This window comes from Acinonyx jubatus, chromosome D4 (assembly GCF_027475565.1).
Source record: "Acinonyx jubatus isolate Ajub_Pintada_27869175 chromosome D4, VMU_Ajub_asm_v1.0, whole genome shotgun sequence".
NCBI lineage: Eukaryota > Metazoa > Chordata > Mammalia > Carnivora > Felidae > Acinonyx > Acinonyx jubatus.
In genome coordinates this window covers 34,603,076-34,626,681 of record NC_069391.1, presented here as the reverse complement: position 1 = coordinate 34,626,681, position 23,606 = coordinate 34,603,076, and the positions used below count along the sequence as shown (strand labels likewise).

The 23,606-nt window shown below is 37.9% G+C and overlaps 1 protein-coding gene across 3 annotated transcripts in view; it reads left to right on the top strand.

Annotated features, from left to right (window-relative positions):
• Positions 1-20,233, top strand: part of DCAF10 (DDB1 and CUL4 associated factor 10) — a 40,607-nt gene extending 20,374 nt beyond the window's left edge. The window contains exons 3-7 of one of the 3 annotated variants that reach the window (XM_027039473.2): positions 2,881-3,078; positions 11,429-11,631; positions 13,877-13,987; positions 16,870-17,015; positions 17,793-20,233. In XM_027039473.2, the coding sequence (XP_026895274.1) occupies positions 2,881-3,078; positions 11,429-11,631; positions 13,877-13,987; positions 16,870-17,015; positions 17,793-18,161 (1,027 nt within the window). In that variant the 3' untranslated portion in view covers positions 18,162-20,233. Of the gene's footprint in view, positions 1-2,880; positions 3,079-11,428; positions 11,632-13,876; positions 13,988-16,869; positions 17,086-17,792 lie in introns of all 3 variants that reach the window. The other 2 variants (XM_027039475.2, XM_027039474.2) reach the window with 2 other exon arrangements.
• The last annotated feature ends 3,373 nt before the right edge of the window (positions 20,234-23,606 follow it).

The following is a 23,606-nucleotide window of genomic DNA, read 5'->3' as shown; positions in this document are numbered from 1 at the left end:
TGCTGGTGGAACTACAGAGGACAGTTTGGCTGTGTGTATCAAAAAAGCCTTATATTTTTTAAAATCCTTTTTTATTTAACAATAAAACTTCTGGGAATGTACTTAGAAAAATAACTAAGGATGTGATTAATATTCAGCTGTTGGGATGTTCATCACTGAACAGATGGAAAAAACTGGAAGCAATGTAAACATTCAACAGTTGCTTGTTTTAAAAAAAAAATTTAAGGTTTATTTTTTTGAGAGAGGGAGAAAGAGCACAAGTCGGGGAGGGGCAGAGAGAGTAAGAATCAGAAGCAGGCTCCAGGCTCTGAGCTGTCAGCACAGAGCCTGATGTGGGGCTTGAACTACGAACTGCAAGATCATCACCTGAGCCAAAGTGGGACACTTAACCGATGAGCCACCCAGGTGCCCCTATTAGTTTTTAAGAAAGAGAACGGTGGGGGGGGGGGGGGCGGTGCTGGTGGGTCCATCGGTTCAGCTTAGGTCATGATCTCACGGTTCATGAGATTGAGCCCCACAGTGGTCTCTGCAATAACAGTGCAGAGCCTGCTTTGGGATTCTCTCTCTTTCTCTCTGTCTCCCCCTCTGCTGCTCACCCTTTTACTCTCTCAAAATAAATAAATATTTAAAAATAAATAAAACCAAGGATGATGTATCATTTATAAAAAAAATATTATGGTTCATTCATATAGTGAATCTATTCAGCCATTAAGAATGATTTTGTTGGGCTGCCTGGGTGGCTCAGTTGGTTGAGTGTTGGACTCTTGATTTCGGCTCTAGTCGTGATTTTGTGGTTTGTGGGATTGGGCCCCATGTTGGGCTCTGTGCTGACAGCGTGGAGCCTGCTTAGAATTGTCTCTCTCCCTCTCTCTGCCCCTCCTCTGCTTGCTCTCTCTCTCTCTCTCTCTCAAAATACATAAACATTAAAAAAAAAAAAAGATTTTGTCAATCTTTAATAACATGGCAAAATAATTATGATATTAGGCTTGCAATATAAGAATTAGGCTACATATCAATAACTGTAGTTATTTTTATGGTGGATTTTTTCCATTTAAAAAGATATTTCCAACAGGCATGTATTTATAATATAAAAATATTGGGAATTGCTATAGAATAAATCCATGATATATTCTCTATTTATATCTACTTTGCCACACACAACACTCTAACTGCTGTTGCCTCTCAGAGTATACCCCTCCACATGCCTCTTTACTTTTGCTTACCCCTTTGGCCACTTAGGGAGTGTCTGCTCATGTTATTTATTTATTTATTTATTTATTTATTTATTTATTTTATCTTTGAGAGAGAGAACATGAATGAGGGAGAGGCAGAAAGGGGGGGGGGGGGAATCCAGTGTGGGGCTTGATTGTAGGAACCATAAGATCTGATCTGAGCCAAAATCAAGAGTCAGCCACTTAACAGACTGAGCCACCCAGGTGCCCCTGCCTGCTCATCTTTTAAAGTTGGTTCAAATGACACTACCAGGAGGTCTTTCCTAACTACCCTTTTCTTTGCTTATTCCACACAATTATTTTGTATAATTATTTATAATTTCTTCTCCACTAGGCAGTGAACTCCTATCTCAATCACTAATAATAAATATTTGTAAGTGCTTGTTATGTACCTGGCACTTTGTGTGTTGGGTACTGCAGATCTAACAATGAACTGTGCAGACAGTTCCCCTGCCTTCAAGGAATTTAGAGCCTTATGAAATTATTCCTTACACTGTAATATTAAATGTTATGATAGACTTATAGAGTACTTTGGGAGATTAGAAGATTGGTGAATCTACCCCAGGCTGGATAGTGAGATAAGTCTTCCTGGAGGAATTAGCCGAATAAAAAGAAAGCAAGCGTTAGCCAGGTCAAGGGGTAGGAGGAAGGTGGTTTCAAGTAGTAGACACAGCTTGTACAAAATTCTGGAATTTTAAAACCATGTTAAATTTTAGGAAGGTCATTATGATATTTGTGGTTACTGGGGTTGATTTCTGATAAAAAATAATTATGTATAATTTTATCTTGAAAGAAGCTCCAGAATTCATTTCTTATTTCTGTAAGACATTAGGGAATTTTATGTAACAGCATAGCTAGGGCATCCTAATGTTGAATTAGGCAGAAATTCAAGGATGATTGGTAGATTTGTTATTTTTTAAGTGTTTGTATAAAATATATTCTAAGGATTGAGAAATCAGTGTAAAATAATAAAAAGTTTGAATTATGAACTTGAAAGTGAACTCCTATCTCAATCACTAATAATAAATATTTGTAAGTGCTTGTTATGTACCTGGCACTTTGTATTTTAATTATCTACCCTGTAATCTTAACTGGTTCTAATGTTGCAAAGTATGATTATTTGGGGAATGCCTTTCTTTGAATTAATAGATTAAAAACATGGCATTTTAACAGAAATTTTTGTATGTAAATGTCTTCTAAACAGGAAGACATTACTTGTAGCAGAGTAAATATTTGTTACAATTATGAACCTTTACAGCTTAACATATCTCACTCTGCAATCAAGTCTTTAAAATCTCTGTCTCCTATTGTCTCTCACCATTTGTGTTTCCTATTATACAGATTCTAAAGTTCTTGCTCTTTAGCACTGTTCTCCAAACACCCACCCCTATTTCCATTTCCAAATAAAAATCAATAATATAAAGCAAATGGATAAAGTTGCATTGTGGTCCTCATTAAGTCATAGTATCTTTCCTTGTGATTATATGAATTCTACTTACTGTTTATTGTATATCAGAATCACTGGGTTTATACAGTAAGTTTGTAGTCCTTTTTTGTTTGTTTTATTGATTAGGTAATATAGAGACTATTTCTCAAATTTTCTTTAACAAGAGATTAAATAAACCAGTTTTTCTTTTCTGCTTTGTAGATTTCTTGATAACCGGCTGTTTGCTACCTGCTCTGATGACACTACAATAGCACTGTGGGATCTGAGAAAATTGAACACCAAAGTATGCACTTTACATGGTCACACTAGCTGGGTGAAGAACATCGAATATGATACTAATACAAGACTCTTAGTAACATCAGGATTTGATGGAAATGTCATTATTTGGGACACCAACAGGTTTGTGAATGGGAGACCATGTTAGGATTGTGAACAAAAAATTTGTTTAAGATGGTAACTAAATTCAGAGATTTGTCTTAGCTTTTCTGTATCTTTAAGGAGGAAGAACCTGCCTTTGGGAAAAACAATCAAAAAATGATTCCATCTTTTGTTACTTGCACTTAGTCATATATTGCAGGTAAAAAATTTGGAGAAAATTATATGGAAAGGAGACCAAGTAGTATAGTTAATGATGAAAACTGGTTTACAAGTTGAGTTTTCTAAATTTAAGGACATTAAGGAAAAATATTATTTTCTCTATGGAACAGAAATGTTTTTCATTCTTTGGTCCTTTGATTCTAAATGTATTTATTTTGTAACTTTTGTACTTGTTTTTCATGCATCAAAGAGTACTTTCTCATTTGGAGTGGTACCGATCCATAGGGGGATGTTTGGAAGTAAATGTATCATGCAGTTTTAGTTGTTAATATGGGAGAAGAGAGGATTTCTACTGGCGTTTAATCAGCAGGGATCTGAGTTTCTAAACATCCTGCATGGGACAGTTTACACAGTCAACTAATAATCTACAGTGTCAGTAATGCCTCTGTTGTGAAATACTTCAATGTCTCCTTATAGAGAAATTGACCATTTAAAGAGTTGAAATTTGAGAAATGATTAGAATATACCTATTGCTGGGGCACCTGGGTGGCTCATTTGGTTAAGCACCCGACTTCGGCTTGGGTCATGATCTCACAGTTCATGAATTCAGGCCCCACATCCAGCTCTGTGCTGACAGTTCGGAGCCTGGAGCCTGCTTCTGATTCTGTGTCTCCCTCTCTTTCTGCTCCTCCCCTGCTCATGCTCTGTCTGTCTCTCAAAAAATAAACATTAAAAAAAAATTTTTAAATATACCTGTTGCTAGCTGTGGTGAAATGACAATACAGTGATATACAGGACCATTTCTGAAATATTCTTTTCAGAGGTCATATGTAAAAAGACAGGGGATATATTTTTTTTAATGTTTATTTTTGAGAGAGAGCGAGCGAGAGTGCACAAGAAGGGGAGGGGCAGAGAGAGAGGGAGACACAGAATCTGAAACAGGCTCCCGGCTCTGAGCTGTCAGCACAGAGCCTGACATGGGGCTCCAACTCAGAAACAGCGAGATCATGACCTAAGTTGAAGTCGGACGCATAACTGACTGAGCCACCCAGGTGCCCCAAGATGGGATATTTTTAAAGATTTGTAACTATGCATACTGTTTCAGCAAAGGATATATAGATTATCTTTGAGACACACATAACTGTTAAAATTTATTTTTTAAATTTAGAAATAAAACTTGAATAGGAATATGAATGGTAACTTCTAAATTAGTGGACAAAAGCTATTAAAACATGATCAGTCCAATAGAGGCAGAGAAGGGAGGGGAAATCATTAAAAAAATACAGGTAAATCATGAAGCACAAAAATATGGTAGGCAGATAATCCAAATATCAATAATTGCAATAAATATATATGGACTAAAGTAGCCATTTAAAAGACAGATGGGGTTAGATTGGATTAAAAAAGAAAACCAAACTAAATGTTCTTTGTAAGGGACACACCTAAAACATACCAATGAAAAAATCTGAAAGTAAAAGGATGGGGAAAAAATAACAGGCAAATTCAAATCAAAGAAAAACAGTTACATCTCCATTGATAGCAGACAAAAGAGAGTTTAGGGCATAAAGCATAATTAGTGATAAAAAAGGTACTATATTAATTAAAAGGTTTATTTCACTGGAATATAAAATTCTTATATGTATCTAATAAACATAGCTTCAAACCATAAAAAGCAAAAATGGACAGATTATAAAAAAAAATATTTTCCATATCAGTGGAAAATACTAAGCCATTCTCTCATTTACTAATAGATAAAATAGGCCAAAAAGTTAAAAAGACCATAGGAGATTTTACTGTTAATAAACTTGATTTATTAGGCATATTTAGAATTCTCCCAACACATAGTGAATACATCCTCTAAAGCAAACTCAGAACATGTACAAAAGGAGAGCATGTACCGGACTACAAAGTAAGTGTCAACCAGTATCAGAGATTTGTTATCACACAAATGATTTTCCCTGACCTCAGTATAGTTTAATTAACAGAGGTAACTATAAATTCCCATATTTGGGTTTATAAACTCATTTCCTAAATAATTCATGGATTGAAGAAGAAATTATTAGTGAAATCAGTAAACTAAAAATTAGTGAACTAAGCATTTTATCAAAAAAACTGAAGGGCACCTGGGTGGCTCAGTCGGTTGAGCCTCTGACTTTGGCTCAGGTCACGATCTCACGTTTTGTGAGTTTGAGACCCGCGTTGGGCTCTGTGCTGACAGCTCAGAGCCTGGAGCCTGCTTTGGATTCTGTGTCTCCCTCTCTCTCTGACCCTCCCCCTTCATGCTCTGTCTGTCTCAAAAATAAATAAACATTAAAAAAAATTTAAAAAACAACTGGGAAAAGATTAAAAAGAGTAAACCCAATTAAAGTAGATTATGGAAATGATAAAAGAAATTAAAGCCTGTGTTTTGAAAAAGCCAATTGAAATTGCAATTATCTGGTAAGATTCGTTAAGAGAAATCAGACAAAAGATAATCTTAACCATAAAAAAAGGAGACAATAAAAAGTATACAATAAGATAATAAGTTCACCTTTATGCCAGTATACTTGAAAACTTTGATGAAGTAGACAGTTTACTCAAAATCCTTAGCAAAACTGATCAAGAGAAATAGAAAACCTGAAATAGACCTATCACCTGGACTGATTATTTAACCAATATGTACTGATTTATCTGAAGTAGTTGTTAAAATATTAAACTTCTTCTGTATTAAATGATAAATAGCCACTATCCTGAATCATCCCCAGGTGGTCAAATCCTGTCACCTTCTGGTTACCCAGGCCCTTTTGGGGACACTTCCCTCAAGATCTCTCTATGATCTAGTAGCTAAAGTCCCCCTTAAAACACCTCTCCCCCTTTGGGGTGGGGGTTGTTCAGCATCTCATTTAATTCTGAGAACAGCCTCATGAGTTAGATAACTATTACTATCCCATTTTAAAGCTAAGGAAACCACAAAGTCAGAGACATTGGGTAACTTGCCCACATGACTGTCATTAAGACAGTAAAATATAAGCCAAGAGTCAAACCCTGGTTTACAGACTGCTGAGAGGTACCCTTTGCTGATGGGAGTTTTAGGATATTACAGTAAAGTAATTCCCAGACCCAGTTCCAACACTGCCAACCACATCAATTCTGACTGGCTAGTTTTTTGCATTGCTGGTTATTTAAATATTCTGAATATTGCCTCTGCTATAGCCATTAAAGAAATAGAAAGTATCAATTAAAATTTATCTAATAAAACAGCAGGCCTGTCAGTTTTACAGGTGACTTCTACCAGATTATATAGGAAACAGAACACTTCAATTTTATTAAGTTGTTCAAATTCCAGAAAAAGGGGGAATTCTCCTTACCTCATGTATGAAGTTAGAGTGACCTTAATACCTAAACCCAACAAAGATAATATTAGAAGAAAAAAATTGAAAGGTCAGTCTGCAATGTGAATGTAGATGCAAATATTCTAAACAAAAGGAAACTGAATCCTGTAAGTTATTAATCAAAATATCATGGCCAAGTTTGGTTTATTCAAGGCATCAAAAGATATATCCAGGGCGCCTGGCTGACTTAATAGAGCATGTGACTCTTGATCTTGGGGTCATGAGTTCGAGCCCCACGTTGGGTGTAGATTACTTACAATCTTAAATCTATCAATAGAAGTTATATTAAAATTCTATTAATTTATCACATTAACAGGTTAAACCAAAAGTCCATATGATTGTTTTCATCAAGGAATCAAATTCAACATTCGTTCATAATTAAAAACAAAGAGGGGACATTATTACCAGTCTTTAAAAAATAATTTTTTTTAATGTTTATTTTTGAGAGAGAGAGAGAGTGAGAGCAAGAGTGAGCGAGCAGGGGAGGGGCAGAGAGAGAAGGAGACACAGAATCTGAAGCAGGCTCCAGGCTCTGAGCTGTCAGCACAGAGCCTAAAGGGGGGCTTGAACTCACAAGCCGTGAGACTGTGACCTAAGCCAAAGTCTGACGCTTAATCAACTGAGCCACCCAAGAGCCCCCATTATTACCAGTCTTATAGAGATTGAAAGGATTATAAAGTGATACAATGAACAACTTTATGGCAACAAATTAGACAACTTAAATACCTAGAGAGTCCCAAATTATTTAAATTGACTCAAAAACAAATAGAAAATCTATAGACCTACAGACCTAAAGCAAGCTAAAAATTGAAGTGGTAATTTAAAAATCTTTCCACAATGGAAAACCCAGTCCCAAAAGTCTCCACTGGTGAATTTTACCAAACATTTATAGAATAAATAATACCAGTCTTTCACAAACTTGGAGAAAATAGAGGAGGAGAGAATACTTCCCAACTCATTTTATGAGGCTGGTATTATTACTCTGATACCAAACCACACAAACATCATGAGAATAATAAACTACAGACCAATATTCCTCAAAAACAAAAAGAAGAAAATAGAAAAATCCTCAACAAAATATTAGCAAATCAAACATAGTATCATGTATAAAGGATTATATGTCACAACTGAGTAGAATTTATCCCAGGAAAACAGGGTTGGTTTAATATCCAAAAATCAATTAATGTAATATATCATATTCAATGCAATCCCTATCAAGATTCCAACTGCCTTTTTTGGACAGATTGTCAAACTGATTCTAAAATTTATATGGAAATACAAATGACCCAGAATAGCCAAAACAACCTTGAAAAGAACAAAATTGGAAGACTCTCACATTTCTCAATTTCAGAACTTACTACAAAGCCATAGTAATCAAGATAAGGTGTTTACTGGCATGGGACAGGCATATAAAAGAGGAACAGAATTGAGAATCCAGAAATAAACCATTGCATTTATGATGAGCTGATTTTCAACAAAGGTATCAAGGTAATTCAGTGGTTCAGGAAAGGATAGACTTTTCAAAAAATGATGTCTGTGCAACTGGATATCCAGATGCAAAGAGATGAATTTAGACCCTTATCTTACATTAAAAAAAAGCAATTCAAAATGGATTTCAACCTGAATATAAGAGCCACAATCATGTATCTCAGAGGAGAAAACTTGGGAGCAAATCTTCTTGCAAACCAAAGTATGAGTGATTTAACAAATTGATAAAATGGACTTCATTAAAATTAAAAACTTTTGCGTATCAAATGACACCATTAAGAAAGTGAAAAGAAAGACTATAGTATGGGAGAGAATATATATCTGATAAAGGATGTGTGCCCAGAATATATAAAAAACTCTTGTAACTTCTATGTACACAATAACCCAATTTAAAAATCGGCAAAATATCTACGTAGACATTTCACCAAGGAAGATATACAGATGATTAATAAGTATGTGAAAAGATGTTCAGCATCATTAGTCGTAAGGAAAATGCAAGTCAACCAAAATGAGAAATCATTTCACATCCACTAAGATGGCTTTAATTGAAAAAGACAATAACAAGTATTGGTAAGAATGTGGAGAAACTGGATCCTCGTAGATTGCTGGTAGGGATGTAAAATGGTTCAACCACTTTATAAAGCAGTTTGGTAGTTTCTTAAAATGTTAAACATAGAGTTATCATCTGACCAGCCATTGCACTCCTAAGTATGTACCCAAGGGAAACGAACACATATCACCGCACAAAGATTTGTCCATGAATGCTTATAACAGTATTATTCATAATATCCCCCATATGGAACAAATACAAATATCTATCAACTGGTAAGTGAGTAAACAAAATGTAGTATATCTATATAGTAGAATACTATTTGGTAATGAAAAGGAACAGAGTACTGATGTGCTACATCATGGATGAACCTCAAAAAAATTATGCTAAGTAAAAAAAGCCAAACCAAAAGACCACTTATTATATCATTCTATTACTATTAAATGTCCACAATTAGCAGATCTACAGAGACAGAAGTAGGCTAGTGGTTCCCTGCAACTTGGAGTAGGAATAGGAAGTGACTGCTAATAGACAGGGTAGGGTTTTTAGAATGAAGAAAATGTTCTAAAATTGGATTGTTTTGATGATTGCACAACTCCACTAAAAAATCACTTAATTGTAAGCTTAAAATGAGTGAATTTTATGACATGTAAATTATATCTTAATAAAGCTGTTAAAAACTTAACTAGAAATAGTAGGAAACTCTTCAAAAGTATACACTAAAACCTACCTGACATTTTTAAATGGTGAAACTTGTAGAGGTTTTCTCTATAGGGGAACCTGGCTGGCTTAGTCGGTATAGCATGCAACTCTTGATCTTGGGGTCAAGAGTTCAAGCCTGACATTGAACGTAGAGCTTGCTTTAAAGAAGAACATGCCTGCTGTTACTGCTATTGTTTACCATTGTTTTGGGGTGGTTGTAGGCAGAGTCCTACTTGGTGCAGTATAATAAATATATAAGGATTGGAAAGGAACAATTGAAAAAACAGCATTCACAGATGATATTTGTCTGTATGAAGGGTTGGTAAGCTTTCTGTAAAGGATTGTGCAATAAATATTTTAGGCTTTGTGTGCTATGTGGTTTCTGAGCAGCCATAGACAATACATAAATGAATATTGCTGTGTTCCAACAAACTTTCTATACAAAAACAAGCAATAATCCAGACTTGGCCCATAGACCAGTTTTCTGACCCCTGGTCTATATAGAAAACCTTAGAAATTCTGACAAATTATCAGAATTAGTAAGAGTTAACCAACCAAGATTGCAAGAGTTAAGATCAAAATGTAAAAATCAGTAGTGTTCCTAATCATTACAACAAACATTTAAAAAAATTTTAAGCATATAGTTTTTAGTAATTAAGAAAAAAATTTTTAATGTTTGCTTATTTTTGAGAGAAAGAGCCAAGTGCTCAAGCAGGGGAAGGGCAGAGAGAGAGAAAGGGAGACAGGATCCAAAGAGGGCCCTGCGCCGACAGCAGAGAGCCCAAGGGGGGCTTCAACTCAAGAACCGTGAGATCATGACCTGAGCTGAAGTCAGACAACTGACTAACCCACCCAGGTGCCCCGGTAATTGAAAAACTTTTTAAAAACCAGGATGGGTCAGGTCACAGATTAGACACAACTTTAAAAAACAGATTGGAAGATAGATACTGAAAAATTATCCAGAATGCAACAGAAATAAGATAGAATACATGAAAGAGCAGTTATGAGCTCAGGAGAGTCAAATGTGAATGTTTCAAACATCTATTTGGAGCCCCAAAAGAATAGAGAAAATAGGTAAGAGGCAATACCGGAATAATAACAGATAATTTCCCAGAATATATGGATATTAATCTTACAATTTAGAAGGTCAAATGAATCCCAATACAGTAGAAATCCAAATTTAGACATATCAGAGTGAAGCTGCAGTACTCCAAAGACAAAGAGAAGGTAAGCCCAAAGAGGGAAATATGATCCAAATAAACAATTGACTAATAGCACCTACAAATAACAACAGGGTTAGTGTTAGGAAGCCGGAATTCAGTGGAATATTATCCCCAGTAGTCAGAAAGAATTGAAGTACATAACTGAGTACATAACTGAAGTTGTGTACTCCGCTAAATCTTTAATCATAAAAGAAGAGTAGGGGTGCCTGGGTGGTTCAGTTCGGTTGAGTGTCCAGCTCTTGATTTTGGCTCAGGTCACAATCCCAGGGTTGTGGGATCAAGCCCTGTGTCAGACTCTGTACTGAGCATGGAACCTGCTTGAGATTCTCTCTCTCCCTCTGCCTGTCTCTTCCACTCCTTCCCACCCTCCAAAAAAAGGGAAATACAGATTTTCAGAACAACATAAAGTGAGAGTTTACCTCAACAAAGTCTTACCTAAAAATATATACTTCAGGGGTTGCCTGGGTGGCTCAGTTAAGTGTCCAACTCTTGATTTCAGCTCAGGTCATGATCTCACAGTCGTGAGCTCGACTCCCACATCAGGCTCCATGCTGGGTGTGGAACCTGCTTAAGATTCTCTCTTTCCCCCTCCCCCTCTCCCCTTCTCTGCTCACTCACTCTCTCAGAAAAAATTAAAATTAAAAAAAATATATATATATATACACACACACGCACTTCAGAAAGAAAGAATAAAATGGAAAGTTGGAGATGAAAGAAGGAATGATGAGCAAAACAACCAAATTTGTTAATTGTTAATGTCCGTAAAGCTAAGTACAAATTGACTGTAAATTCTAGTTGGACGTTCAGAATTATGACTATCAACCAAATCCTTATATTTATGATAATTCTAGGTTTTGTTGGTTTGATTTCTTCTGTAGGTGTACAGAAGATGGGTGTCCACATAAGAAATTCTTTCACACACGTTTTCTCATGAGAATGAGATTAACACCAGATTGTTCGAAAATGTTGATCTCAACGTCCTCTGGATATCTCTTGATTTTGCATGATCTTGACTTAACCAAGTCTTTAGAAGTAGGCAGCTATCCTATTTTGAGAGCAAGAAGAACTACATCAAGTTCAGGTAAGCTTTTCTTTTTTGATCAAAGAAAGTTTTCCAAAGAATCTCACACAAAGGGATGGCATATGTTTCCATTCTGAGAATGATAGCAGGAGAAAGGGAAGAAAATTAGAAGATATTTTTTGGAAAGCCCAGTGAGAGCTTTTTTCCCAAGGAAGTATGACCTATATAAATCTCTGACATAGCATAAATCAATGCTTCTGTATCACAAATGATCTAGGGCAAAGAACTGCTAACTCTAAAAATACTTCCTTTTAGCTATGCTATCCAGAAATCTTTCATCAATTATCTAAATCATCACTACCTCAAAAATCAGTGGTAGCCCAAGGTAGTATCAATCTTTTTAAGTCCTTCTGGAACCCAGCAGAGCTTTTAAGATATATTCAATATATGGGGCACCTGGGTGGCTCAGTTGGGTAAGCATCTGACTTTGGCTCAGGTCATGGTCTCACGGTTCATGGGTTCCAGCCCTGTATCAGGCTCTGTGCTGACAGCTCAGAGCCTGGAGCTTGCTTCAGATCCTGAGTCTCCTTCTCTCTCTACTTCTCCCATGCTTGCACTCTGTCTTTCTCAAAAATAAATAAACCTTAAGAAAAAGATATATTCAATATAGAATTTTAAGTCTCTATTATATCCTAGACTATAAGATGTCCATACCCAGGTAGCTGGTGCCATCCTATTTCACAGCCCCTAAATACCCTCTTGCTGAAGCCCTATTTTTCCTGTTGCTGATTCCATTAGACTTCAGTGAAATTGGGGCTCAGAAAAACTTATGCACCATAATTCATCTACATTTTATATGATAGACACTATATTTCATCACCTTTGGGAAGAAGAGGGCTGTTCCAGGAACATAATTTTGTGTTTACCCAGACGTAAGCATTTGGAACACATAATGTTTATTTATAAATTGCTATTTAAAATTGGCTTCAGATGGTTGGACTCTTTCTCTTGTCTATATAGGGCCACTTTTGAAGATTCCTTTGGGATAATGCAGGCCTCATTATACTGCATTTGCCCAATTTACTGCTAAAAGTAGAAATTCAAGTTTTATCAACGTATTTGCAAAGCAAGGCATTTCCTAAATATGTGAGTAGAGTCCTTTTACATTCAGAAATTTATTTTTAGGTTAAACATTAGTAATCAGCTTAGTGAGAAGTAGTGATTTTAGAAGGTCTAGTTGGTATTTTTTTTAATTCAAAAACCAAGAATGTTTTGTCTTCTAAGGTTAATTCTGATAATAACCTCAAAGGGAATTAGATTAAGAAGTCTTCATGAAAGTGTGGGGCCACTAGAAGAGTGTGATGAAATAGATTGCTATTTGGAGGAATACATCAAACCCAACCATCTGATGATTTTTCTACAGATTTCAGTATAGAGTTTGTACTGCATTTCAAAGATAGTATTCACATAATTTCCAGAATGATTTTCGAATTTTTTGGCATGTTTAAGAAGGATCATTTAATGTTCTCAGTAATGGACTTGGTGTTTGGACTCTAAGATTAAATAAACAGGTTGAACTCCTCCATTCTCGTGTTTATTGAATTTTCTTGTTCTATTTTACTACAGAAATGATGGGCAACCCAAAGATGCTCGCTCCTATGCTCCTATGTTTGTTTGGTGTGTCATTTTTATTCCACTTAAGTCATTGGTAGAAGAGATTTTATTTTTTATTATTTTCTAATGTTTTTATTTTTGAGAGCGAGCGAGCAGGGTAGGGGCAGAGAGAGAGGGACAGAGGATCCGAAGCAGGCTCCAGGCTCCAAGCTGTCAGCACAGAACCTGATGCAGGGATCGAACTCAAGCCGTGAGATCATGACCTGAGCCAAAGTCGGACACTTAACCAACTGAGCCACCCAGGTGCCCCTGAGATTTTATTTTTTAATGTTTATTTATTTTGAGAGAGAAAGCGTGCATGAGCAGGGGAGGGTCAGAACAAGGGAGAGAATCCCAAGCAGGTTCCATGCTCACAGTTCGTGAAATATGACCTGAGCTGAAATCAAGAGTTGGATGCTCGACTGACTTGAGCCCCCCAGCTGCCCTGGTAGAAGAGATTTTAGAAAGGGGCCAGGCCTTAGAACACTTCAAAGAGCTGCCCTCCCTACCTCAGTCTTATAGGCCAGCTGTAAGTGGGCATGTACTTGCCAGGTTTCAGATGGACTTTAACAGTATGCTTCAACTAAATGATTAAAAAGTTAAGAGACATTAAGTTTTGCTAAGTTTATTGTCAGCTTTTTGTATTTTCAAGATCTGACCACTTCAGGTTCATCTGGTCCTAGAGTTTCTGGTTCACCTTGTCATCATAGTGATTCTAATTCATCTTCTGAGAAACACATGTCACGAGCCTCACAAAGAGAAGGTAGGTTAACAGTTGGATTTTATAATTTACAACAGATTCTACCAAATAGCTTTCTTTAGTTTAGTTTTAATCCATACAAACAAAAGCCAATAAAGAAGAGGTTATTCTCTGTCCCTCAGTCATTTTCAAAAGTCTAACCAGAGTCTCTAGGGTTGAGTATCTTGGGCTTAAATCTTTGTTGGAATTTGAGCTTTGGTTTTATTTACTGGACTTAGTTTGGTCTAAATTGGAGAAAAAGTAGGTAGGACATGTAGATTGCAATCAAAGTTTTTATGGCAATTAAATGAGATTATGCATGTTATGGTCCTGTATAAATATGAAGTAGTGACTTGTCAGGTGCTTGTGAAAATTGCTTGGTTCCAGCCCAGTAGCCTTTTTGCTCTGCCATTTCTTTATCTGAGCAGCACCTGATAGCCTTAGAGGGATTGTGGGATACAATCTGTCCCCACTCTGCTTTTGCCAGTTTTCTCCCACCGCTCTGGCAGAACTAGCTATATAGCCTATTCTTTCCACCCCCCGTGGGAAGTGCTTTCTACTACCTATGCAGACTTCACCTACCTCTCCATCCCAGTTCACATCTAAGCTGTTACAGCACTTTTTGTTTGTCCTCCTCCTTGTGGACCGATGGCCAAATGTGAGGTGGGGGTTTTGTTTTTGTAATTTTGGGTCACCTTTTGGAGAAGAGCATGGCTTCTTTCTAGACCTTTAGGGGAGGGACTATCCATTAGACCTCTATTTTGTGTTTTCCCTGGGCAGCCTCCCTGGTAATGCTTGATAATTGCATACTTGATTATTTTGCATGACTACTTGTTTGTAGAATGGTTTGAGAGCCCTTCCTAAACCTAGAGCCTATCTACTTTTCTCCACATATTCAAGACTGTGATGTTTAAGGTTAAAAATTCCTGTTAAATTTAGAGATTTATGCCCAGATGTGAAATATTTTTCTTTTGATTTGAAACTTACTGTATCAGTTCTACCTGTTCTTCTACTGTGGCTATGGAAAACAAGCTAAGGCTCTTAATAATCACTGAGAAAAATCTTTATTGATTGAACCATCCATGAGAAAAAGAAACTCAAGAATAGTTAACATGGTTGTTTGTTGAAGTGGTAACCCCAAAAACCAAACCACACAGCAGTTTCATGATATAAAGTTGGCAACTGGAGAAGAGACGGTGTACAGAGAGCCTAGACACAGCACAGAGAAGAAGGTGGGGCTCATACATAAGGGTGCTCTGAATGTTGGCAATCCTGCGTCTTCAGGGCGTCAGGATATGTTAGCACCATACTTTGGCAAGACACAGTAGCTATATGGAACGGAGGCTCTCAAACTCATTTCAGGATTAGAACTTTTCTTTTTTTAAAGTGATCTCTGTACCCAGCGTTGGGCTTGAACTCAGGAGCCCGAGATCAAGAGTCAGATGGTAACCAACCGAACCAGCCAGGCACCTCTAGAACTCTATTTTTGACGTGAAATCTGCTGTAGATTGTAGCACAAAGTGCAGACACTCTGGTGAAATTAAGGAGGTCCTTGACCAGTCTTCCCTACCCCTTCCCCACGTGGTTCCCTCCTTTTGCCAGCTCTGGAGGAACCTCCAAAGAGCACAGCTCAAAAACCACTACTTACCTATTCAGATGGGTTTCTTTTCTGCATTTGTTAGATTTTCAAAATTGATTCTTGAATAGCTATTTTTCTCTAAAATTGTTATTAAAGTTCAGTCACATGTGAAATCATTATTTGGGTATAGTTTGGTTGTAACAATGTAATTTAGAGCTTCACAGGTTTCCATCAATGCTGTAGTAATCTAAAGGGAATCTTTTAAAGAAGATAACGCATTTGAAAAACAATTTACAAAGGGTCTGACAGAGGGAGCTCATAATCCTCGAAGCAACTCCTTCCACAGGTAGAGAAGTGTGGAAATATTTCTCTTGATATTAAATTTCTAAACTGCTTTCTTTATAATGTGTATGAAAGTGGTTCTCCACATACCTGAGGGAGAGGACAGAACTCCCGTTAGTAATGACTGACTGCACCAGTCACTTTTATTGGGCGCTGGGCAGAAGGACGTGAGGGGCCATAACAGAGTGCGGGGCATATGTAGGACTGCGAGGTCTCCCTGCCCCTTGTATGTGAAATATCCTTCCTCACCTCTGAAATTATAGGTCTGTTTGTCGTTTAGAGTATTGTCCTTGGGGACCGGAAGTCCTGCTCCTTGCACACATAATAGCCTTTATTTATATTAAAGGCAGCCTTCATAGCTTCCAATTATTTCCTTCTCTGGACTAGAGAGCACTTCCTTTGAGGATGAGAATTACCTTTTACTTTTCCAGATTCCTTTCATATGACCTTTTTTTTTTTTTTTATCTTTTAACGTTTATTCACCTTTGAGAGAGACAGAGTGTGAGTGGGGGAAGGGCAGAGAGAGGGAGACACAGAATCCGAAGCAGGCTCCAGGCTCTGAGCTGTCAGCACAGGGCCCAACGCAGGGCTTGAACTCAGAAACCGTGAGATCATGGCCTGAGCCGAAGTCGGATGCTCAACCGACTGAGCCACCCAGGCGCCCCGACATAACTTTGATTCTTAAAGAGTTTTCTGAGATGTAGATTGTAATCAAAAGGACCTCTAGTCAGCTTTAAGGCCTTAGTCTTAGGTCACTGATTCCTGCTGCGGGAACTTGGATTCTTTAGTTCTACTCGTACCTTTTCCCCATACACTGAGGGGCACCATAGTTTTGTTTTGTTTTTGTTTTCTTTTACATGTGGTAGCACAAGGGACTGACAAAGAAATGAAGGCCGGGGCAGGAGTGGCAGCCAGAAATCAAAGCTTTGATGGGCTGCCTCAGTCCTTTGATAATACAAATCTCACATCCTAACTTTCTTATCAGGAGTTTCACCACGAAATAGTCTTGAAGTCTTAACCCCAGAAGTTCCTGGTGAGAGAGACCGTGGAAACTGCATCACATCCTTACAGCTGCACCCGAAAGGCTGGGCCACACTCCTTCGGTGCTCAAGCAACACTGACGACCAGGAGGTAGGAGCGGCAGCACGCCACCTTCCAGTGGGGTTGCCTGAGCGAACAGTCACGGCCGTGTGTGTGCATGGTGTGTTTGTACCTTGAACCCCTCCCTCCTCCTCTCCAGTGTCTGTGGCAGACTGGGAAATACTTGAAAGCAGTATCAGCTCAGATTGTGCCCAGCTTCTGAATCCTTGCCCCCTTCATCTCGTCACAGATCCTCTTACATAGGAAACCTTAGAAGGAGACTACTAAGGTAGCCAAGCTAGCTAAATATAAGGTTTTGCTAAGTCAATTGAGTATTATAATTTGCTCTTTTTAAAAACCAGGGGAAACTGGGAAAGGACTAAACCGATGACTAAGGGAAAAGACCTTCTAGGACCTCATGACTCTCTGGAAAGCAGGAGTCTTTTGAGGAAGTCACAACTGAATGAAAGGATAAGAGCCTTTGAAGTGTGTAGGACGAGATGTATTTTATATTTTAGGGCTTAGGTGTCTAAACTGTGTAATTTTTTAAATATCAAGAGATTGTTGTTACTCTCACAAAAGGGAATTATTACCACAGAAGTCCCAGCAGCCTGAGGGAATAACAGGCTTTAACATGCCATATGACTTCGCTTATGACGATAAGAAGGAATGGGGCCTGCACATTTTTTAACTGGGAGAGCAGTACACTCATCTGAATGATTTCTTGCAAAGATTTTGTGAATTCGGCAGTCTTTTGAGCTTTTCACAGAAAGAAATATCTAGCATTATTTGGGGCTCTGTAACTTTGGTTTCTCTTCTCTCCCCCAGTGGACTTGTGTCTATGAATTCCAAGAAGGAGCTCCCGTGCGACCTGTCTCCCCTCGCTGTTCTCTACGACTAACTCATTACATTGAAGAAGCCAATGTAGGCAGGGGTTATATCAAAGAACTTTGCTTCAGCCCTGATGGGCGGATGATTTCTTCCCCACACGGCTACGGGATTCGCTTGTTGGGATTTGACAAACAGTGCAGTGAACTTATTGACTGTTTGCCCAAAGAAGCCAGTCCCCTGCGGGTGATCCGTTCTCTGTACTCTCATAATGATGTGGTACTGACGACAAAGTTCTCTCCAACACATTGTCAGATTGCCTCAGGGTGCCTTAGTGGACGGGTTTCTTTGTATCAGCCAAAGTTTTAGGCACAACTTACATCAAATAAGGAACTCTTCTGGTGTTTGACTTATGAATTACTTCAATTCAGGTGAAGTATTTTCTTTTTAGAAGATCTTGAAAGTTTGGGTCAAGATCCCAGTTCTTATGGGTCCATGAACACACCTGTGACCTGAGTACTTGGTCGTCCAGCATCGCAGGGTCCTCGCCAAGGTAGACTCCCTGCAGCAGCATCTTTTGCCGCATTCCTTTGCTCCTGCTCACCTGTGCCGCCTGAACTTCCGTTCTGCTTCTTTTGCATGGTAGCTCTTGTCAGGTTTCTCTTCTTTCCTTGTTTTTTTTTTTTGGATTTTGGTGTGAGTTTCGTGGACGTCTGGCAGGAGTTTGGGCTGGGTTAGGAGAAACCCGTGGCACTAGTGTTGAATAAAACCCAGAAGTTTGATGTCAGCATCCTGGTCATTGAAAAAGAAATTCCATCTTCACTGAGTATACTTTGGCCTTTTAAAGTTGCTGTTATGTTTCTCTATAATGAGCACAGATAATGGCATTATTCTCATAACTGTTAGTCTTACAACAAACTGTCTTTTAAGTTTCCTGTTAAAATTATACATATTTTTTCACCGTAGGGGAATTTTGTTGTGAAATTCTGGAAAAAATAATTACCACCTCTCTTTGTAATTTACTTGTACGAATTTAAAAATCTCTAGCATGTGTCCTTACTTGGTACTTTGTTCCTGTCAAAAACATTTAGAAAGGAAAAGAGAAGGAATGGGCTTTGGTCATTTCTGCTACATAAAAGAGGATTCATTAGGTTAGTACACTACCTGGTCACAGAGCGATGAGAACAGTGTGGCTCAGAGTTTCTGTTTTCTCTGCCAGACAATTGGACTCACTCAGGGTGACAAGTTATAGTATCGGGGTGGGGGGGGGGATTGAGAGTAAAGAGGTTGTGTTTTACTCTTTATTCCTTGAACCCGGTGGCACAAGCTCAGCCCCCTTAGCATCGGGGAGTGGGGAGCTGCAGTCCTCTCAAGCCTTGTCCTAACTACAGTAGTCAGTAACTTGGATGTCAAAGCAAAGAGCCGACACGAAGACCTCCTGTGTTTGGTTATGGAACACAGCAAGTAAAAAGGATCAAGCAGGGGACAGTCACAGGGCTGACTGCTCTGCTGAAGTAAGCAGCTTTCTTCTAGTCTCCACTTTGGGTGGTATTCTGTTTAGAAGGGATCTGCCAGAGGCCGGATCAATTGAAGCCACATGCTAGCTCTTTCCCTCTCAGATCACATTCTCTTAGGCCAGTGGTTCTCAAACATCGGGTGCATTACAATCACTGAGGAGCTTGTGCAGAACATAGAAACCTGGCCCTTATCGTAGGAGGTTCTGATTGAGCCAGGGAGAGGACAGGAATCTGTATTTTTAACAGGCACCTCAAGTAATCTTTAGGTGGTCCCTGGGCCAGAGTTTGCAAAGTACTACCTTAAACATTAGTATTTCTGTACCTCTCAGGTGCTTGACTCCCAAAAGGTGTTTTGATTAAAATTGTAGGTAGATGAAACCAATTTTAGAGGTAGAAAATGCAGTCAGTCTCATTATTTGATCTCATTGGATGAATGAGAAAAGTTAAGTGACTTGCCTAAAGTCATCTGATAAAATCAGTGGCAGAGCCAGAACTTGAATTCAAGTCTCCTAACTCCTTGTTCAGGGCAATTTCTACTGTATTCTGCTGGCTGTTAAGTCAATGATTTATGAACACTTTGTCTTTAAGTTGTATTTCTGTGACTACCCTTAAACTGGTCAATAGATTGAAAAAGGTGTGGAAGTAGATGCTGAGAATTCCAGCCGTAAGAAAAGTATCTTAAATCTTATAGAAATGCCAAACCAACCCAAATACATGAATAAAACTGACATTTCTTTGTAGGAGCCACCAGACAAGTGGACGGAGCTTACATCTCACTTGGAACAATGTTGTCTCTAGGACAGATTGTAAAATAAATCATTTCACCATGGATGTTAAACTAATTGGAATTTTTTAGCCAGCAAGAAAAGTACCGCAAAGTACAATGAAAACATAGGTTTGCCATAAACTTTAAAAAAAAACCAACACACCTACATATTTAAAGGAAAATAAAATTTTGGAGGCAAAAGCACCCAATGTTAACATTAAGAATCAGCTACTAAGTACAATTACATTAATTTTTTAAAAAGGTTCCATAAATTGCATCTCTTTTGGAGAGAGTTGCATGTCATGGACTCACATGTCACCCAGCTCTGAATTTCAGTCCAGGATTCTTCAACCATTAGAGAGTTTCTGTTGTGTCAAATAATGCCCACACTCTACTACCAACCCCCCCCCCCCCCCAAATACCTTGCAAGGTGGGTGACATGATCACCAATTGACTTGGGAGGAAATGGAGGGTCAGAAAGGTTAAGTGATTTCCCTTAAGTCACAGAGCTGGCATCGGGTGGCAATGCTAGGATTCAAACCCAGGTCTGTTTTAATCCAAAGCCTGCTTACTATTCTGCCATTTTGCCCTTTTGTTTGTAAAGGATGGGCAACTAGCCTGAGCTGGCTGGTAAACTACAGAGCTGGCTTACCTTCTGCACCATGTAAGAGAACATTTGCAAGCCTGGAAATTTCCATTGGAATTCATAGCATAAAACGCAGGGCGTACGTACATACAGAGAACTGCAAGCACGTTAAGCAGCTGTGAAGTAAAGGGAAACGTAAACAGCCTTGTATAAAAATAGAGCCACGGATGAGAACTAAAAATTAGCCAGCAAACGCAACAAAACAATCTTTGTCCTCTTTGAGGAACAGTCGTGATCAACAAGTCATGAGGGGGATATTAATCTGGGAATTACAGGGCATCAGGAATGCTAGACTCTTGGAGGAAACTGCGGCTTACAATTCCAAGATCTCATTTCACTTCAGAGTGTAAAATCCAATCTGGCGTTTTTCACTCTAAATTTAGTCATTTTTATTCATGATAATTGGTGAGTGCATTATAATTGGTAATGTGGTATAATTGTTGGTAAACAGTACAAATTATACTTGTTTTAAAAAGCTTTCTACAGGGGCACCTGACTGGCTCAGTTGGTGGAGCATGCGATTTGTGATCTTAGGGTCATGAGTTTGAGCCCCACCTTGGTGGGGGTTGATTGCACTTAAAAAAAAAATCTTGAAAAAGTTTTCTACACAACAGTATGTTAATGGCAGTGTTGTTGAATAAGTTTGGGAACATCAAATATTTAGTAGTTTCTTATCTTTAATTATGAAAATGAAGTGGCTAAAGCAGACAAGACCCCTATCTTAATCTTTTGAAAACATGATCTTTTTTCACAGAAGCCCAAAGAACATGTGTATTTTCTTTTTCCTTGTTACATCCGAGATGAGGCTATACCAAAAATTTTAGGAAGACAAGCAAGGAAAAGGTTCCCCACGCCTGTGTCTAGAACCAAGATCACATTATATCATGGTTAAAGTTTTGTTTTCTAGAAAGTGCAATATAGGAAAAACACCCTGAGAACCTTTTAGAAGCCTATGTTTCTGCCATTAGTCAGACTATATGGTATTGGCATCCGTAAGTATCTGTTAAAGCTTGTGTTTAGCAGGAGAATAAGTGTTAGTCTGATAACACTGATGACAATCATCCCCATTTAATGACCAGCAGCCATGGAGAGTTATGAAAATTCACTCAGTAATAGCCTGTGTTGGTCATAAAAGAAAGCATATACAGTATATGAATTTTTGGATAACTAATGCATATCTCTTAAGTGCCAAAATTTTAAACCTATAATTATTTTTGATGTAAGTCTTTCAAATGTTAGTATACCTTCCTGCCTTCTTAAACAGCATGCTCAGCATAATTCACTTTTTCATGATGAAAAGTAAAAGTTATATTCATGTGTTATTACAGACATCCAATTAGCTCTGATGTATATAAAATACTTCATAAAATGTAAAGGGCTATAAAATTATGAGTTAGTATCAATTATTATAAGGTGATTCCCTCAGCCCCGAGGTATACATAATCATTTGCCTCCGGTTGCTGGTGTTTTTTTCATTAAAAATTTTTTCTATCTGCTAAGTAGTTTGTTCTGTCTCCTACCACAGTATCCATATGCCCGCCTCTAACAGGCTCTATCTGATGTGCTGTGTTCGTCTGTTATGAGCTGGGACACGAGATGACCAAGCTTGCTTGGTGTCTAAAGAGCTGCATAAGCCCTGGTTGTGCAGTCTTTGAGACAGCTCTTTTGGTTGCTTACCAGCTTTCTGACAGATTCACAATAACCTGGATTACAGAAGTTCCCAGTTAAAGCCTAGGCTAGTTATTTTCTCAGTTGCCGCTAAGTAAAATACTATAAACTAAGGATGCTGCTACATTAAGGAATAATAGATTAAGCAACATACCAAAGTATAGCCAATTAACAACAAAGGCTCTGTATTTGCACAGGATCCTTTGTGCTTTTAAGGAAAAAAAGAATCCGGGGTGGGGGAACAATGAAAATAAAATCCACATAGACTTGAGTATTTTTGATGCCATTACACTTTGTCAATAACCATTAAAAATACATGTTTAAATTATCACACATTGTGATAGTTTTAGTCTCATTGCAGAGTAAGATCATACCGAAATTTATACATCTTTAGGATGATTCCCAAGGATTTCTCCCAAATAACAGAAATTATCAAAAGGAACGTTTCAAATTTACCTGTATGCTGCTTTAGTTGTAAATGAATTAATAGTGGAAATATGGGATTTATCTAAGGCTCCAAGGAACACATCTCACATATGCACACCTCGTATATGTATGTGTATATGAATGTCACTATAAATGAAAATGTCACCCAGAGACAATAAAATAATTTTAAAATTTAAATCTTGTTCATAGTATTTAAAATAGAATTTTCACCTTTCCTAAGTTTCTTCCTCATTTTAATTTCATGGTTTTTACATTAATGGTTGAATATTTGAATTTTCTTCTAAATTTCACTTCGTCTTTCATTTCCAAAATGTGCTGTTAACTTTAGATTCATATTTTTAGGAAAGTTGGAAATATTCCAGATAATAACCTAGACACCAGAAAGTTTCTCACTGAGGTACTGTTAAGTTCTTACACTAGACTGTAAGCTCCTTGAGGGCAGGGACTGTCTTACTTTTCTTGTATCCCCAGTACCCAATACAGGATCTGACAGAGTAGTTGTTCAATAATTTATTTGTTGTATGAATCAAATGAACCTTAGCCATATGTGGCCTCAAATTCTCATGAAGCCAGAATGTGATGTGCAAATAGAGAAATCTATCGCTTATTATGATGATGAACAGACCTTATTCATCAGAGTAAGACTTTTCCTGACCCGGGGTCAGGAAGACTAAGCATTTCTCACTGATGTGGAAAACCGTGAAACTCAAATTTTTCATTCAACAAACATTCAAATCCACACTACACGCCTTGTCCAGCACTAGGGTCTC